Below are 18,677 nucleotides of genomic sequence, written 5' to 3'. Positions count from 1 at the left end.
CTGTGCTTCCTGGGTCATTTGGGATTACCAGGTTTCTTCCAAGTTCCTTTTTGGAACTTTGCTTTTGATGTGATGATTTCCATCAGAGAGAGGGAGAGTGGGCGGGGTGGTGGGGGGAGGTGGAAAGGGAGAGCACATGAGTACCGGTGCTTCAAGCAAAAGCCAGCATACAAGTGTGTAAACCAGCGGCACCTACCAAGTGTGGCATGCCTACAAGGCTTTTCCTTTTTGTTCACCTCTCCTGGGATACTAATTTGATTGGCTATAATATAATAAAACAAGCCCCTAGGCCTACTGAATCAGAATCTCCAGGACTGAGACCTAGGAATCTGTATTTTGAACAAGCTCCTCGGTGATTCTGGCTGGGAAACATTGGTTGACACTGACCGTCCTGACTCCTCCCTTCTGTGAGCATTCGCGCAGGCAGGAGCCTGTTCTCTAGGGCTGCTTTAGAGGTTCCCTTTACTTTCCCTCTGGCTGGGGAAGACCAATCTTGCCTTCTTGTATAGACCATGTAGCTCAGTGTCAGTGTTCTCCTGCCCGTGTTTTATCCCTCCCCTTCTCTCCTCTCATCTGCAAAGGCTACTGTTAATTAGCAACAGTGGGCTTCAGATAGGAAGCTATCTGGGACGAAATCATGATAAAAAATTGGGAGGCAAAGATTTAAGTGGATGCTCCATCTTGAGGATCTTGTGAAAATGGGGGTATCCAGAATCAGCGTTGTTCTCTACGTGGTCATAGCACATGTATTATATAGTAATTATTTTGATATTTTAACTTGGTTTTATTTTGTGTGTGTGTGTGGTTTTTTTTTTTTTTTTTTTTTGGCCTAAAAGCTCTTTATCTAGGTGATGTTGTATGATGTTCTGTTTCCAAATGCCTGTGTTCCCCCTCTGATTTCTGTCTCAGACCCTACATACTACTAATCCTAATCCTCTCTGAATAGAACAATAGGAAACCTGAGAGTGAAAAATCCAGTGTCACTAATACCTGCTGCCTATAGATATTTAGTAGCAACTGAAACTTGTACTTTGTGTTGAAACACATCTTTTTTTTTTTTTTTTTTTTTTTTTTGAGATAGGGTCTCCCTCTGTTGCCCAGGCTGGAGTGCAGTGGCCCAATCTCGGCTCACTGTGACCTCTGCCTCCCGGGCTCAAGCAGTTCTCCCACCTCAGCCTCCCAAGTAGCAGGGACCACAGGTGTGCACAGCCACACTCGGCTATTTTTTGTATTTTTAGTAGAGATGGGGCTTTGCCGTGTTGCCCAGACTGATCTTGAACTCCTGAGCTCAAGTGATCCACCTGCCTCAGCCTCCCAAGGTGCTAGGATTACAGGCATGATCACAGTGGGGTTACAGGCCACTACCCCAGCCTGAAATGCATTTTATGGCAAGAACAGCCCCTTCCATTGCTTGAGTCCTCTAATTCTTTTCTTCCCCCCCGCCCCAGACGGAGTCTTACTCTGTCGCCTAGGCTGGAGCGCAGTGGCACAATCTCGGCTCACTGCAATCTCTGCCTCCCGGGTTCAAGCAATTTTCCTACCTCAGCCTCCCGAGTAGCTGAGATTACAGGTGCCTGCCACCATGCCCGGCTATTTTTTGTATTTTTAGTAGAGATGGGGTTTCACCATGTTGGCCAGGCTGGTCTCGAACTCCTGACGTCAGGTGATCCACCCATCTTGGCCTCCCAAAGTGCTGGGATTACAGATGTGAGCCACCATGCCTGGCCGAGTCCTGTAATGCTTAGTAGAGAGAAAAGATGAAATGAGTACCTGGGGTATCAGCCAATAGGCTGAGCTGGTTTTGTTTTTATTTTTATTTTTGTTTTAGACAGAGTTTCGCTGTCATCCAGGTTGGAATGCAGTGGCACAATCTCAGCTCACTGCATGCTTGACTTCCTATGCTCAGGTGATCCTCCCACCTCAGCCTCCCAAGTAGCTGGGACTACAGGCACCCACCACCATGCCCGGCTAATTTTTTGTAGAGATGGGGTTTTGCCATGTTGCCCAGGCTGGTCTTGAACTCTAGGACTCAAGCAGTCCTCCCACCTCAACCTCCCAAAGTTCTGGGATTACAGGTGTGAGCCACTGTGCCCAGCCAGTGTTGTTTGTTAAAATGGGGATATTCCAAGATATTCTGAGAAACAGTCAAAACTTGATTAACCAGGATGTTCAGGGAACGGGGTCCCTGTTAAAAATGTTTCTAAAATTATGCTAACCCACATAACTGTCTTTGTAATGTTAAAAGATAATTGTCAGAAAAAAGGTAAAAAATCATGACTCTCGTACAGATATAAAAATGAACACGTGTTAAAGATTTTATTTTACTCATTAATCAACAAGAGAACCAGACAGATGTTATAGCTGGTTCAAACAAAAAGTCAAAAAGCACAAATTTATGTGGAGTAAAGGAACTAAATTGCAAACGGAGGCAAAAGTAGTTTTTCTACAGTGGGGAGGAAAGTCAATCCAAACTCTATGGGACAAGACAGACTTCGCATATACATCAGTTACCTGCAATTTACAGAGATGCAGAATAGCTTGAAGACAATAACCTGAGCTAAAATCAGATAGCCCAGAAGGTTATACTATAGACAGTGCATAGGTTTTTCATTGGAGTACAAAGGTTTTTCTGTAGTAAGCAAACATGATGGATGCTTTGTGTGTGTGTCGGGGGGGGGGGGGGGGGTGTTGATTTTGCTTCTTGTGATTTCTCAGGGCCGTCACTTCAGTTCTTATCCAGAATTCAGTTCCGTATAACATGCATTTACTGAGTAGTTACTATATGTAAGGTGTTGTGGAGGAACCAAAGACAAAAAAGGATGCTATTTCTTTTTCTTTCTTTCTTTTTTTTTTTTTTTTTTGAGATGGAGTTCCACTCTTGTTGCCTAGGCTGGAGTGCAGTGGCAATGGTGCAATCTCAGCTCACCTCAACCTCCACCTCCCAGGTTCAAGCGATTCTCCTGCCTCAGCCTCCCAAGTAGCTGGGATTATAGGCATGTGCCACCATGCCCGGCTAATTTGGTGTTTTAGTAGAGATGGGGTTTCCCCATGTTGGCTCTGCTGGTCTCAAACTCCTGACCTCAGGTGATGTGCCCGCCTTGGCCTCCCAAAGTGCTGGGATTACAGGCGTAAGCCACTGTGCCTGGCCAAGGATGCTATTTCTTACCTTAGGTAGCTGATTGTCTGGTGGGGGGAGATAAACATGCCTTGTCCCCAACTAACCAAGCTAGAGAGGAGAATAAGAACCAGTGCTGTGGAAGAGGTAGGGATTAAATGCTTGAGGATAACCAGAGAGAGAGGGGTTAACTGAACTCTAGGGCCAGGGCTAGGGGGATGATGTGATGACATTTAAGCTGGGTCTTGAGAGAAGACAGGGAGAGGAAGAGGGGGAAGCAGGAGAGGCCATTTCAGGGTGAGGAGGGAGAAGAGTCCTGAAACTGGATGGTGTGTTTAGGAAGGGTTGGGAGCTGGGGGTGGTGAGAGTGGTGGGGAAATGGCAAGATGTGGTAGAAGAGGAGGCTGGAGAGGAGGTTTGAGGCCAGGTCATGAGGGCCCTGAAGGCTGTGCTGAGAATGGCTGGCTAGATCCTAGAGGCCGGGGAAAGCTGTTAAAAGCTTTTGAGGAAGGAGGGGGTGACATGATCGACCTGGAGCTTTAGAAGATGAATTTATTGTAGAATCAAGAAATTGAAGGCAGAGGGAGCAGTTAAGAGGTGATTATAATAGTCTGGGTGAGAGCTGATGAGGGCCTGCACCAGGGTAGTGGCAAGAAGGGTAGAAGGCAAGGCTGGAGATGGCATTATTAAGGCATGACTTCTGATTGAATATGGGCGGCAGGGGAGAGAAGGAGTTGAAGACGACAGGGCGGAAATTTCCAGGCTAGGGGACAGTAGTGCTGTTAAGTAAGCTAGGAAACACGCTGCTACTGGACATAGTGGGTGGGGAGCAGGTTTATGAGAACAGATAATGAGTATGGTTTGAGACACGTTGAGTTTGAGGGGCTTGGTGGTCATCCAATTAACAGCGAGTTGCTGGCAGCTGGAAATTCTGGTCTGGGCTTAAGGAGAGAGGTCAAGGCTAGAGATACAGATTTGGGAGTCATCAGCGCATCAAGGGGCGAGCTGAAACTGTGGAAGCTCATGAGCTGAGAGAGAAGGCGGGGCAGGGCTGACAACTGGCACAGAGGGAGAGAGATGGGTGGGGGAAGCCAGGGAGAGCCGGCAAAAGGCAGACTAGGAGGAAAAGAGACAGAGGGAGACCAGGGAGGGACCAAAAGAGGGAGACTGAAGGCACAAGAGTAGAGGGGAGGGGGAGGCACAGGAGAGGGAGAAGGGGAAGGAGGGGGAGAGGGAGGAGAGAATGAATGGGAGACTGAGGGAAATGGGGAAGGTGAGATAAGCAAGAAAAAGGGAAGGAGAGAGGTGGGAACGGGGAGAAAGTTGGAGGAGAGGGGATTGTGGGTGTGTGTGAGAGAGAGAGAGAGAGGAGAAAGGCAAAAGGTGAACAGCTGGGAAAATAATAGGGAGAGAGAAAGGTGAGGAGGAGGAAGAGTAAAGAGAGAGAGCTGGGTAGGGGGATGAGGAGAAAGAGGGAAGGAGCCTTGAAAGATAGGAAGGGGAGGAAGTGGGAGAGGGTGGCAGAGGTGAAGAGAGACAGAGATCAAGGGAAAGGCCAGGCCCCAGTGAATGCCCAAGTCTTTGGGGTGGGCAGTGGAAGAGAAGGGCCCCGGAGAAGCCATCAGGCAGTGGATCAGGAAAGACAAGAGAAGGGAGAGAATAAAGAGAAGGGGCAAGGGCAACGGTATGCCGCTCTGCAGAGATGAGGAGGAGGATGAAGCCCAGGTAGGGTGGATGCCCCTCTCTCTTCTCCTGCCACCTCCACACTGGCCTCCTGGCTCTCCCTTGATCTTTGTGGGCAACCTCCCGCCTTAGGACTTTCTTGTACACTCTTCCCTCAGCCTGGAATGCTTTTCTCCCAAATATCTGCGTGGCTACTCCTTCACCTCATTCCGATGGTTTAAATGTCTCCTTTACAGCAAGGCCTACCCTGCTCACCCTATTTCAGATAGTGGCCCTCCCCACCTTAGACTGTGTCCTTGCCCCTTAGTCTGTGTTGTACTATCTCCTCCTCCTCCTTTTTTTTTTTTTTTTTTTTTTTTTGAGACAGTTTCACTCTTGTTGCTCAGGCTGGAGTGCAGTGGCGCAATATCGGCTCACCGCAGCCTCTGCCTCCTGGGTTCAAGCAATTCTCCTGCCTTAGCCTCCTGAGTATCTAGGATTACAGGCATGCACTACCACACCTGGCTAATTTTGTATTTTGAGTAGAGACAGGGTTTCTCCATGTTGGTCAGGCTGATCTTGAACTCCAGACCTCAGGTGATCCACCTGCCTTGGCCTCCCAAAGTGCTGGGATTATAGGCATGAGCCACTGCACCTAACCTGTTGTACTATCTTCTAACATGCCCTGACATACAATTATTTAACATGCTGTGACATAGAAGTATTTAACATGTTTATTGTCCATGTCATCCCCCTGGGATGTAAGCTCCACATGGGCAGGGATTTTGTTCTGTTTTGTTAATCGTTGAATCCTCAGTACATAGGATGGTGCTGGCTCATAGTAGGAATGCAATAAATTGTGATACTGTGTTGAATGTGGACAATCTCTGAAAATTGAAAAACGGATACATGAAACAAATCCCTCATACAACTATATCTTACTGTGATTTACTTCTTTGGAAAGTGGAGAACAACATACAATTCTGATAACTGTAGGGTTCTGTTCAGTTGAACTTCAATGAATAAGGATTTTAGTTAATAAGCTAACTTGAGAGCTTAAGGGTCTCAAGACAAGCTCATTGGATAAAGCTTTTTCTTGGTGGCTCATTTTTTCTAGAAGGTAAATTGACTGTGCCCTGCTTGTGAAAGCGAGAGGGGGACATTGGCTGGTGAAGAGAGTGTTGGAGCATGGAGACAACAGACTGATAGGAAGGGACAAGGACGGAAACACGTGTTTTGTTTTGTTTTGTTTTGTTTTATTGAGATGAAGTCTTGCTCTGTGGCCCAGGCTGGAGTGTGCTGGCACGATCTCAGCTCACTGCAACCTCCGCGTCTTGGGTTCAAGCAATGCTTGTGCTTCAACCTTCCGAGTAGCTGGGATTACAGGTGCGCACTGCCATGCCAGGCTAATTTTTTAAATTTTTACTAGAGACGGGATTTTACCATGTTGTCCAGGCTGGCCTCGAACTCCTGACCTCAGGTGATCCACCCGCCTTGGCCTCCCAAAATGTTGGGATTACGGGCGTGAGCCACCGCGCCCTGCCGAAACATGTGGTTCTTGATGGAACATTGTTTCTGTTTGTTTGCTTGTTGGTGGTCAGTGTGCAAGGAATACCACACCTGATTTGGAGGGAGCTCGAAACCAGGTTAGATACATGTGTTATGTCCAAGTCAAAGTCAATGGAGTATTTTTGAAGGACTTATAAAAAACAGCATGTGCTTCCTCTGAAGAGTGTAAATTGGCTACGTCACTCAAATACTTCAGTACCTATGGATTAGAGAGTAGAAGAGAAAAAGGTCACCAGTAGTGTTTCAGTGCACCACTCATATATGGGTATGACTCTCTAATTGTAGTTGGTTAGGCTAAATGTGTGTAGAAAAATATACTGTCATCTCATTTGTCTGAAATAGATTGAATTTCCTCGAACACTCAAGCATATCTGTCTTTTAAGATAATTTAAAACTCACTCTAGGTGATTAACAATGTCCTCATCTCCATCCTGAAACCTATGGATTCCTAGAAAGCTAGTGCTCCCTCTTCCCGGTTCAGACCTTAATTTTCCATAGCAGGCTGGCTGCTTTAACATTTTGATGCTGTAATTACCTTTATTGAAACATTGCTGTGTAAAAGGTGATTGAAGCAGCTGTCCCTGTTACGAGTTTTGATTTTCTGGAATTCTTTTCCCCAGGGGGAGTGGCCACAGCAGGTCCTATCTGGTGGTGAGTGGCTGTCATGATCTCTACAGCACCGCTCTACAGCGGCGTGCACAACTGGACCAGTTCTGACCGGATTCGCATGTGTGGCATCAACGAGGAGAGGTGAGGAGGCGGAAGGTGGCCGCTGTTGGCCTCCAGTGAGTGGTACCTCATCACCAGAGGGATAGCTGCACACAATAGGGCCTGGGGAGGGACCCTGGGGAGGAGACTCTTAGTTGTTTCTAATTTTCCTGTGGTGGGATGGGGATGGGGGGGTGTGAGTGGCCTGATCTGCCATGCTATCTCTTTTCAGACGAAGGTGAGGAGGCCAAAAAAATGACCTTTTGCCAGCTAGCACTTGTCTACTCATTAACAACTGTCAGACTGGGGAGTAAGGGGAAGCTCAGGCAATGGCATTTTTTTTTTTTATTTTTTTTTTGAGACAGGGCCTCACTCTGTCACACAGGCTGGAGGGCAGCAGCACAGTCTTGGCTCACTGCAACCTCTGCCTCCTGGGCTCAAGTGATTCTCCCACCTCAGCCCCACCAGTAGCTGGGACCACATGCGAGCAACACCATGCCCGGCTAATTTTTTGTTTTTTGTAGTTTTTGTAGAGACGGGGGTTTCACCATGTGGCCCGGGCTGGTCTCAAACCCCTGAGCTCAAGTGATCTGCCTGCCTCAGCCTCCCCAAATGCTGGGATTACAGGCATGAGCCACTGCCCATGCCCGGCCAGCGATTGCAGTTTTTATTTGCTGCCTCAAAGTTTGGTGCTCAAGGATATATATAAGGTATTTTCAGTTCTTGATCTAGGTCTGGAAGAAAGATGGTTTTATTGTTCAGATTTCTGCTGGCAACTGGCATTAGGCATTCTGGTGGTCAGCGCTTTCCCACCTCATGAGGCTAATTCCAATTTGAAGTGAGATCCTTATGAAGTATCAAAGGATGTTGAGACCGCCTAGCATAGTCTTGAGAGTTGGTGACACCTGCCTGACGCGTGTGTGTTTTCAGTTATCTGTTCCCCAGAATATTTGGTTGACCAAGATGTGCCATTTCCTGATCATGCCCATACCCAAAGCACTCAAAATGGCCTTCAGAATTTACATTTGGCTTTCATAACCCTTGATCAAAGAGCTGTGTGTGATGGCTGCAGTGCCTCTCTCATTTTTTTAATTTTTTTGAGACAGAGTCTCGCTCTGTCACTTCCAGGCTGGAGTGCAGTGGTGCGATCTTGGGCTCACTGCAAGCTCCACCTCCTGGGTTCATGCCATTCTCCCGCCTCAGCCTTCCACATAGCTGGGACTACAGGCACCCGCCACCACGCCCGGTTAATTTTTTGTATTTTTAGTAGAGACAGGGTTTCACCATGTTAACCAGGATGGTCTCGATCTCCTGACCTCGTGATCTACCCACCTCGGCCTCCCAAAGTGCTGGGATTACAGGCATGAGCCAGCGCGCCCGGCCTTTTTTTTTTTTTTTTTTTGAGGCGGAGTCTGGGGCTACGGGCGCATGCCACCACACCTGGCCAATTTCTGTATTTTTAGTAGAGATGGAGTTTTACTATGTTGGCCAGGCTGGTCTCGAACTCCAGACCTCATGATCCACTCACCTCGGCCTCCTAAAGTGCTGGGATTACAGGCATGAGCCACTGCACTTGGCCGCCTCTCCCGTTTTTAGAGAAGGCACTGCTCTTTCATGTTTGCTGGTGTTTTTCTGTTGTTTCAACCCACTGACTGTTTAAATTCAAATATACATCAGATAAATCACCAAGACCCAGAACAATATGGCTTTCCCTGGGATTCAAAATTTGACATTTCTTGGGTAAACCTTAGAAATGTGTGTGTGCATATGGGGGAGTATTGGTGATTTTGAGGGGAAAAGGAATGGAAGTCTTTGTGTTTATCTACTTTCTTCTTCTGTTCCTAACCGAAGAAGTATATACTTATCTGAGGTCAAGGTTAGCAGAATAGACCTTTCTATTTTCTTAAGCCATTAGTGCCTGATAGCTTAATGTTCTCTGTACTGAGAAACAAGTTAGAGATGGGCTTAAAAGGAATTTAATTTTAGGATACAAGAGTAAAGACCATGGAAAATGAGATGAAATTCTCAGGTGCTCAGGAAGAAAAGTGTTTTCCTTTACATATGAAGCATGTCCTCAGATGATCACTAGGAGATGATCTAGGGAAAGGCAGGGTGATAATAATGATTTGCATAAGTATTCATTGGCAGGTCATGTTGACCTAGTTATAAGTAGTTGAGACTTTGATGCAGAAATCTGGACTAGAGCCTTCAAAAGACCAGCAGGACCGGGCGCTGTGGCTCATGCTTGTAATCTCAGCACTTTGGGAGGCCAAGGCGAGTGGATCACCTGAGGTCAGGAGTTCAAGACCAGCCTGGCCAACATGGCGAAGCCCCGTCTCTACTAAAAATACAAAAAAATTAGCCAGGCATGGTGGTGTATGCCTGTAATCCCAGCTGCTGGGGAGACTGAGGCAAGAGAATCACTTGAACCCGGGAGGTGGAGGTTGCAGTGAGCCGAGATTGCACCACTGCACTCCAGCCAGGGTGACAGAGCAGGACTCTGTCTCAAAAGCAATAAAATTAAATAGTAATAAAAAAAGACCAACAGACAAGTTACCTTAGTTCACCATCTACTATAAATCCCTGCCAAGAAGGGAGCAGGAAGGAGACTCAAAATCTGATTTTCCCTCCATCTTGTTTTTTGTTTTTGAGATGTAGTCTTGCTCGGTTGCTCAGTCTGGAGTGCAGTGGCACGATCTTGGCTCACTGCAACCTCCACCACCTGGGTTCAAGTGATTCTCGTGCATCAGCCTCCTGAGTAACTAGGATTACAGGTGTGCACCACCATGCCTGGCTAATTTTTGTATTTTTAGTAGAGACAGAGTTTCACCATGTCACCCAGGCTGGTCTCAGACTCCTTATCTCAATCTGTCCACCTTGGCCTCCCAAAATGCTGGAATTACAGATGTGAGCCACCATGCCTGGCCAGATTTTCCCTCCTTCTAAACCTGTGCCTGGTGCTTAAGATGACCCTTTTTTTTTTTTTTTTTTGAGACGGAGTTTAGCTCTCGTTGCCCAGGCTGGAGTGCAGTGGTGTGATCTTGGCTCACCACAACCTGTGCCTCCTGGGTTCAAACGATTCTCCTGCCTCAGCCTCCTGAGTAGCTGGGATTAGAGGCATGTGCCACCACACCCGGCTAATTTTGTATTTTTAGTAGAGACGGGTTTTCTCCACGTTGGTCCTGCTGGTCTCGAACTCCCGACCTCAGGTGATCCGCCCGCCTCGGCCTCCTAAAGTGTTGGGAGTACAGATGTGAGCCACCACGCCCGGCCTAAGATGACTTTTTAAGTGTTGTCACTTTTCATCTCATCCACCCTTTATTATCACCTTCTTGCTACAGTCTAAGCCATGTTATCACTGGTTTCCAAAATGTAATCTCACCTTATTTAAAAATCCTTTTCCTTGGCCTTTTACAACTTGTAGAATTTAGGAATTTGGGGTACAAAGCTGTGCCTGGGGTTCAACTCTTAAAGTGATGTTTTAGAGGCCTGCCAGCTTTGGTAGCTGTGATTGAGGATTGCAGAACAGGAGGCATAGGCTGGCCCCAGGTGGCTGTCTCTAGGCAAACCTACAGCTAAATGTGTCTGCTTGCCTGCTTGCATCCCTTCTAGGATTAATTCATGCCTTCATTCAACAAACATTTATTCAACATAATGAGAGCAAACCAATAGTCCTAGTACATTGCTGGTGAGTGCCCTAGAGTAGCATGTCTGGTTCCGGTGGGAGTCCAGATGCAAGAATTGACAAACCTCCTGGTGGGAGAATAGGGGAAGGCTTCCCAGAGGCAGTGGCATTTGAGCCCGGGCTTGAGGAATGAGTAGGAGTTTGAGGTGAGAGCTGGTATTTCCCTGGGACAATAAGAGCACAGTGTGGCGGCGCACAGTGGCTCACGCCTGTAATCCCGGCACTTTGGGAGGCCAAGGCGGGTGGATCACCTGAGGTCGGGAGTTTGAGACCAGCCTGACCAACATGGAGAAACCCCGTCTCTACTAAAAATTCAAAAATCAGCTTGGTGTGGTAGCACATGCCTGTAATCCCAGCTACTTGGGAGGCTCAGGCAGGAGAATTGCTTGAACCCAGGAGACGGAGGTTGCAGTGAGCTGAGATCGCACCATTGTGCTCCTCCAGCCTGGGCAACAAGACAGAAACTCTATCTCAAAAAAATAAATAAATAAAAATAAAAAAGCTCAGTGTGTTTGGGGAAGGTCCGAGTCGGAATGAAGGCAGTCTTGGGGTACTGTGGGACTCGAACCAGGGAAAATCTCCCAGGACTGGAAGGTAAGGAGCCTGGTGTGTGCTGGGTGGTATATTTCTCTTATGGGTAGTCTGGGCCCAGCAGGAACTGAAGAGGGTCTGGTTTGACAGTGGTGCTAGCCCTTAATAATTAGGGAAACAGCCCTGAGGGGTCATGGCCGTTTCTGGTTTAAGTTCCACAAAACCTTGAACATAACAGCTCTGCCTCCTCTGTGGTGGGAAGAAACAGCAGGATTGATTTTCAGTCCTGACTGAAGCCTGCTATGACCTCTGTACCCTCCTGCCGCCCCTGCCCCCGCCAGCTGCATGTCATAACCTTGCCTGGTTGACCCAGCTCTTCCCGGGCCCCCTCCTCTGCAAGTTACTCCTGTCCCAGGCTCTTCTCTCAATGGAGCAAGTTAATGTTTGGTTAGCTCTGCCCACCCCTCTTCTCAGAGGATTTGAAACATGGCTGCATGACATTTTGCAGCGCCTTTGGGGCTGGCACTCAGGCGTGGGTCTGGTTGGAGTAGCCAGGACTGCTGTTGCTTGGCCTGGTTCTGTGGTTCTCTGGCAGCTGCCTTCGAGAGCAGGGATTCTGCTTTCAAGGTGTGATTTCAGGCAGGGTGGGAGCTTGCAAGCGGGGAGTGAGGATGCAGCCCACTGCCTTTTGTATGACCAGGAGGGGAAAGAATGTAAATAAATAGCACCTTCCCATGTGGGGTTGCTTGGGGAAGGTGCTGCTGGTTTTCCCTGGAGTATTCCCCCCAAAATCATCCCTGGCAATTCTAGTGGGAACACGCTTCCCCCTGGCCCAAGGCTGGGCATAGGTCTCGCTTTTGTGGTCTCTTAGGAGTTGATGTGAAAGTGTGTTTTCCCTTTCCCTCAGGCCCTACCTCCCTCCCCTTCCCGAGACCACCCTGACTGCATCTAAAGCCCTTGCCTCTCCTTACGGTCATTTCTGTTTGTCACCAACAGTCACTTCCAGCAGTGGAGCCCTCCCACTTCTGCCAGCCTAACTGCCTTTTAAAGGGAACAAGCCTTTCCCCCTCGGTTAGCCCCTTCTGGATCCCTGAAAAGATGGGGAGAGGCCCGTGGTGATCCCCCTTGCCTTTTTTGCTTCTCTTGCCCCAGGTACAATTTTGGAGTCCCTGTTTCAGTGGGAGGGAGGGAGTTAGCAGCGCCCTCCCCCTTCTTGTTGGGGTTGGCTTCAGCACCCTGACTGCCCTTTGGCTAGGGTGACTGGGGAGGCGGGAGCTGGCTTCTTCAGGGCTGTCTTCAGGAGCTTGGGGTGAGGCTCTAAAGAAGGGAGGCAAAAATTAGCCAGGCGTGGTGGCGCATGCCTATAATTCTGGCTACGCAGGAGGCTGAGGCAGGAGAATTGCCTGATCCCAGGAGGCGGAGGTTGCGGTGAGCCGAGATCGAGATTGCGCCACTGCACTCCAGCCTGGGTGACAGAGCGAGATTCAATCTCAAAAAAAAAAAAAACAAAAAAAAAAAAAAACAAAAAAAAAAACAAAACACCAAAACAGGGAAAAAAAAGGAGAGAAAGAAGGGAGGTGATTTCAGGCGCAGTGTATTTCCCCAGGGGCACACAGAGCAGTCCTGTGCCTTGCCCACCCGGGAAACGCACTGCAGCATCTATGTTGGGGTTTTATTCTTTAACCTCAACCTCCTCCTTGGCCACTCCCACCCACAGCTCCCCAGGGCAGGGGGCAATAGTTTTTTTCTGTTGTTGTTGTTTTGAGACAGGGTCTCACTCTGTCGCCCAGGCTGAAGTGCAGTGGTGGGATCTCGGCTCACTGCAACCTCTGCCTCCCAGACTCAAGCGATTCTCCTGCCTCAGCCTCCCAAGTAGCTGGGATTACAGATGCCTGCCACCACACCCAGCTAATTTTTGTATTTTTTAGTAGAGTTGAGGTTTTACCATGTTGGCCAGACTGATACGGAACTCCTGACCTCAGGTGATGTACCCACCTTGGTTGGCCTCCCAAAGTGCTGGGATTACAGGTGTGAGCCACCGTGCCTGGCCTAATAGTTCTTGCTGTACTTAAAATACCAGACTTTCAGTGGGTAACTTCACCCTTCCAGTCTAATACCACCCCCTCCTTTTTTTTTTTGGTTAGGATGTACCATTTTCTATGATGCTTACCTGAAATTTGGAGAAGACTTTTTGAGCAGGGGGAGATGCAGTTGAGTTTTCCTCCTTTGGGACCCAACTGTCTGGCCTTGAGTCTTTTTCTCTGGGGCATATTAACCTGAATTTGGGGTCTGAGGCCTTTCGGACGGGAGAGAACAAAGTGGTGCTGGGAGACTGATGGGGGGGGGGGGGGGCACTGGCCGGAGATAGGATGTAGGCAAGGATAGAAGGAGGGTAGAAGGGAGGGCGTTGCCTAGAACTCTAGAAAAGGGGGCAGTGTCTCCTGGAGGGAAAAAAGTAGTATTCTTAAAATAATGCCTCTCAGCACCCAGTGACCTGGTGGCCTCCAAGTGGTATCATTACCAGTGCTAATAAACGTGTCTCTGCTCTAGGCAAGCCAGGAGGTGAATAGGTGATGATTCAGATGTAGACCTGAAAACACAACAGGGGTTTATTTGTTTTAGAAGATTACCCATATGACACTTTTAGCCAGCTGCCCTTAGAGACTTAAAATAAGATTGTATTTAAAAGAAAAATGGGTTTTGCATACCTTTTGAGGCATTCAGTGGTTCTCATGTCTCTCCCCTTTGAGCAATGCCCTGTACATCCTGGGTGGCCATTTTGGCAGGTAAGCTCCAGGGAAAAGGTGAAAGTGCTAGGGTGTCCACACTCCCGGCAAGAGCCCTAGAAAACAGGGTAAACAGTCCAAAGAAGGGAGTCTAGTCAGACTGGGCTCTGGCAGGGACTTCCAATGCTAGGTGTGGAGCCTCCACTTTGTAACCAAGAACCCCCAGTTCCTTGTAATCCTCCTCACAATCTCACCTCACAGGAAGTGAGACAGGAAGGTTTTATGGGGACCCAGGAAGGCAAGAGGCATTCTGGGGAAGGTGGTGGTGGCTCTAATCCTGGGCCTCATGTCCCTTCTCTGGTTGTATCTTCCATGCTAGAAGAGCACCTCTTTCTGATGAGGAGTCAACGACAGGCGACTGCCAGCACTTTGGATCTCAGGAGTTTTGTGTCAGCAGCAGTTTTTCCAAGGTAAGAGGCTTTATGGAGCCACGTGCTGTCCACCAAAGGATGGAGTTGAGCTGCCCAGAAGGTGTGCCCAGCCTGCCATCCCAAGAAGTGGGCAGAAAGGCACAGGGTCTCTCCCAGGAGTTGGTGTTGGTGGGACACAAATTGGCTGGCTGCCCTCTGCGTCTTCCGAGACCTGGTTGGTCGAGTTGCAGAGAAGACCAGCAGTTGCCTCTCAGGGCTCTCAGAACACTTGCACCATCTTCAGCGAGCTGGCTGAAATGTGCATGCTATCCTGTCGTTGCAGGTGGAGCTCACGGCAGTTGGAAGTGGCAGCAATGCCCGGGGGGCAGACCCAGATGGCAGTGCTACAGAAAAACTTGGGCACAAGTCAGAAGACAAGCCTGACGATCCCCAGCCAAAAATGGACTATGCTGGGAACGTGGCAGAGGCCGAGGGCCTCTTGGTGCCCCTGAGCAGCCCAGGAGACGGGCTCAAGCTTCCCTCATCTGACAGCGCCGAGGCCAGCAACAGCAGGGCCGACTGCTCCTGGACTCCACTCAACACCCAAATGAGCAAACAGGTTGACTGCTCGCCTGCTGGAGTAAAGGCTTTGGACTCTCGGCAAGGTGTTGGAGAGAAGAATACTTTCATTTTGGCAACTCTGGGAACCGGAGTCCCTGTGGAGGGGACCCTGCCTCTGGTTACCACTAACTTTAGTCCTCTGCCAGCCCCTATCTGTCCCCCTGCTCCCGGTTCAGCCTCTGTCCCGCCCTCTGTTCCAGATGCATTCCAGGTTCCCCTCTCCGTCCCTGCCCCAGTCCCCCATTCAGGGCTTGTTCCAGTCCAAGTTGCCACTTCAGTTCCAGCTCCTTCCCCTCCCTTAGCACCTGTCCCGGCTCTGGCTCCGGCGCCACCGTCGGTGCCCACGCTCATCTCTGACTCGAACCCCCTTTCCGTTTCGGCCTCGGTCTTGGTGCCTGTGCCAGCTTCTGCTCCCCCTTCGGGCCCGGTCCCCCTGTCGGCTTCAGCTCCTGCCCCACTTTCAGTCCCAGTTTCAGCTCCTCCCTTGGCTCTCATCCAGGCTCCTGTGCCCCCTTCAGCTCCAACCTTGGTTCTCGCTCCCGTCCCCACTCCGGTTCTGGCTCCCATGCCGGCATCCACACCTCCAGCGGCCCCTGCCCCTCCGTCTGTGCCCATGCCCACTCCAACCCCGTCTTCCGGCCCACCTTCTACCCCCACCCTCATCCCCGCCTTTGCTCCCACGCCGGTGCCTGCACCCACCCCAGCCCCCATCTTTACTCCAGCCCCCACACCCATGCCTGCTGCCACGCCAGCTGCCATTCCCACCTCTGCACCCATCCCGGCCTCCTTCAGTTTGAGTCGAGTGTGCTTTCCTGCAGCTCAGGCACCAGCTATGCAAAAAGTACCCCTGTCCTTTCAGCCAGGGACAGTGCTGACCCCGAGCCAGCCGCTGGTATATATCCCACCTCCAAGCTGTGGGCAGCCGCTCAGTGTGGCCACACTGCCAACCACTCTAGGGGTCTCCTCCACTCTTACGCTCCCTGTCCTGCCGTCCTACCTGCAGGACAGGTGTCTCCCAGGCGTGCTAGCCTCCCCAGAGCTCCGTTCTTACCCGTACGCATTTTCTGTGGCCCGGCCTCTGACTTCGGATTCCAAGCTGGTGTCTCTGGAGGTGAACAGGCTCCCTTGCACTTCCCCATCCGGTAGCACCACCACCCAGCCTGCACCCGACGGAGTCCCTGGGCCTTTGGCAGATACGTCCCTCGTCACTGCTTCTGCCAAGGTGCTTCCAACTCCACAGCCTCTGCTGCCAGCCCCCAGTGGGAGCTCAGCCCCACCACACCCCTCCAAGATGCCCACTGGCACCGAGCAGCAAACAGAAGGGACTTCCGTTACCTTCTCTCCTCTTAAGTCACCGCCACAGCTGGAACGAGAGATGGCCTCTCCACCTGAGTGCAGCGAGATGCCCCTTGATCTGTCCTCCAAGTCCAACCGCCAGAAGCTTCCATTGCCGAACCAGCGCAAGACACCCCCCATGCCTGTGTTGACCCCCGTGCACACCAGCAGCAAGGCCCTCCTCTCCACAGTCCTGTCTAGGTCTCAGCGCACGACTCAGGCTGCCGGCAGCAACGTCACCTCCTGCCTGGGCTCCACTTCCTCACCCTTTGTCATATTTCCTGAGATCGTGAGGAATGGGGACCCGAGCACCTGGGTGAAGAACTCAACCGCGCTGATTAGCACCATTCCTGGCACCTACGTGGGAGTGGCCAACCCAGTGCCTGCATCCCTGCTGCTGAACAAAGACCCCAACCTGGGCCTCAACCGTGACCCCCGCCATCTCCCCAAGCAGGAGCCCATCTCCATCATTGATCAAGGAGAGCCGAAGGGCGCTGGTGCCACATGTGGCAAAAAGGGCAGCCAGGCTGGTGCTGAGGGACAGCCAAGCACAGTGAAACGATACACCCCAGCCCGCATTGCCCCTGGGCTGCCAGGGTGCCAAACCAAGGAACTCTCTTTGTGGAAACCCACGGGGCCGGCAAATATTTATCCCCGGTGTTCAGTCAATGGGAAACCTACCAGCACCCAGGTCCTGCCTGTTGGCTGGTCCCCATACCACCAGGCATCTCTGCTTTCCATTGGCATTTCCAGTGCTGGGCAGCTGACCCCCAGTCAGGGGGCGCCCATCAGGCCCACCAGCGTTGTTTCAGAGTTTTCTGGTGTGCCATCTCTCAGCTCCAGCGAAGCCGTGCACGGACTTCCCGAGGGGCAGCCACGGCCTGGGGGCTCCTTTGTTCCAGAGCAGGACACTGTTACAAAGAACAAAACTTGCCGGATTGCTGCCAAGCCTTACGAAGAACAAGTCAATCCTGTCCTCTTGACCCTCAGCCCTCAGACTGGGACCCTGGCACTGTCTGTTCAGCCTAGCAGTGGGGACATTCGAATGAATCAGGGGCCTGAGGAATCAGAGAGCCACCTCTGCTCTGACAGCACTCCTAAGATGGAAGGCCCCCAGGGGGCTTGTGGCCTGAAGCTGGCAGGAGACACGAAGCCTAAGAACCAAGTGCTGGCCACCTACATGTCCCATGAGCTGGTCCTGGCCACCCCCCAGAACCTGCCTAAGATGCCTGAGCTGCCTTTGCTACCTCACGACAGCCACCCCAAGGAACTTACCTTGGACGTGGTTCCGAGCAGCAGGAGGGGCTCCAGCACCGAGCGCCCACAGCTTGGAAGCCAGGTGGATCTGGGGCGAGTGAAAATGGAGAAGGTGGATGGTGATGTGGTCTTCAATTTAGCCACCTGCTTCCGGGCTGATGGCCTCCCAGCGGCTCCCCAAAGGGGCCAAGCTGAAGTTCGGGGTAAGACCGGGCAGGCGCGAGTGAAACAGGAAAGTGTAGGGGTCTTTGCTTGCAAGAACAAGTGGCAGCCAGATGATGTGACGGAATCTCTGCCGCCCAAGAAGATGAAGTGCGGCAAAGAGAAGGACGGCGAAGAGCAGCAGCTGCAGCCCCAAGCCAAGGCCATGGTCCGGAGTTCCCACAGACCCAAGGTAAGTGCCGAGCTAAGGTCCAGGGTGGGGCTGAGACACTGCTGGTCTACTTTGTGCTGTGGATGGCAACCTCCTGTGACCCCTACCCTGTGACACAGTGCTGCTGGGCAGCTGTGTGAACTGAACGGATTGGAAGGCTTTTGTAAAAGGAATAATGACCTGCTGTCCCCTCCCTAGGTCACATTTTCCATATACGGTGTCTCAGCCTGGGAAGAGGCTGGCTTGTAGTTTGTAGGATGTGGGAAATGATTCCGTCCCTGGGGTAGGGAAGCCATTGTCCCAGATGAGGTCGGAAAGCGGAAGAAGGTATTGGTGAGGGAAATCAATGAATAACAGGCTCTTCCTTGAATAACCATTCTTCCTTTTCCTATACTGAGAGAACACTGGCCTTGAGAACTTAGGGATGGGGAGAGCAGGGGCCTCTGACGGGGTTGTTCCTTGCACTGCTGGTGGGGGGCCTGCTTGGGATTTGCTGGGAGCCTTGTGGGGTCAGAGCCAATTTGGCTTCTGTGCTAATCCATCAGTTTCCTACCCGCTCAAATGCTCAAAGCAGCAGATTTGGGTTTTGGCCCATTGGGGATTGGATGGGCAAGGCAGGTTGGGTGTCTGGGTGTTGGTCTTAACAGGCTATGGATGGTGGCAGAGTTCTAGGCAAAAAGGTGGG

General features: G+C 50.7%; 1 protein-coding gene across 9 annotated transcripts in view; it reads left to right on the top strand.

Annotated features, from left to right (window-relative positions):
- The window catches only part of BCORL1 (BCL6 corepressor like 1), a 77,401-nt gene that overhangs the window by 17,368 nt on the left and 41,356 nt on the right, over positions 1-18,677 (top strand). For 8 of the 9 annotated variants that reach the window (XM_031660666.1, XM_031660668.1, XM_031660665.1 and 5 more), the window contains 3 exons: positions 6,967-7,096; positions 14,376-14,466; positions 14,750-18,013. In XM_031660666.1, coding sequence (XP_031516526.1) covers positions 7,011-7,096; positions 14,376-14,466; positions 14,750-18,013 — 3,441 coding nt within the window. In that variant the 5' untranslated portion in view covers positions 6,967-7,010. Of the gene's footprint in view, positions 1-6,966; positions 7,097-12,266; positions 12,423-14,375; positions 14,467-14,749; positions 18,014-18,677 lie in introns of all 9 variants that reach the window. The other variant, XM_031660670.1, reaches the window with a different exon arrangement.

The sequence above is a fragment of the Papio anubis genome, chromosome X (assembly GCF_008728515.1).
Source record: "Papio anubis isolate 15944 chromosome X, Panubis1.0, whole genome shotgun sequence".
NCBI classification, from domain to species: Eukaryota; Metazoa; Chordata; class Mammalia; order Primates; family Cercopithecidae; genus Papio; species Papio anubis.
This window is presented reverse-complemented; position numbering and strand designations above follow the sequence as displayed.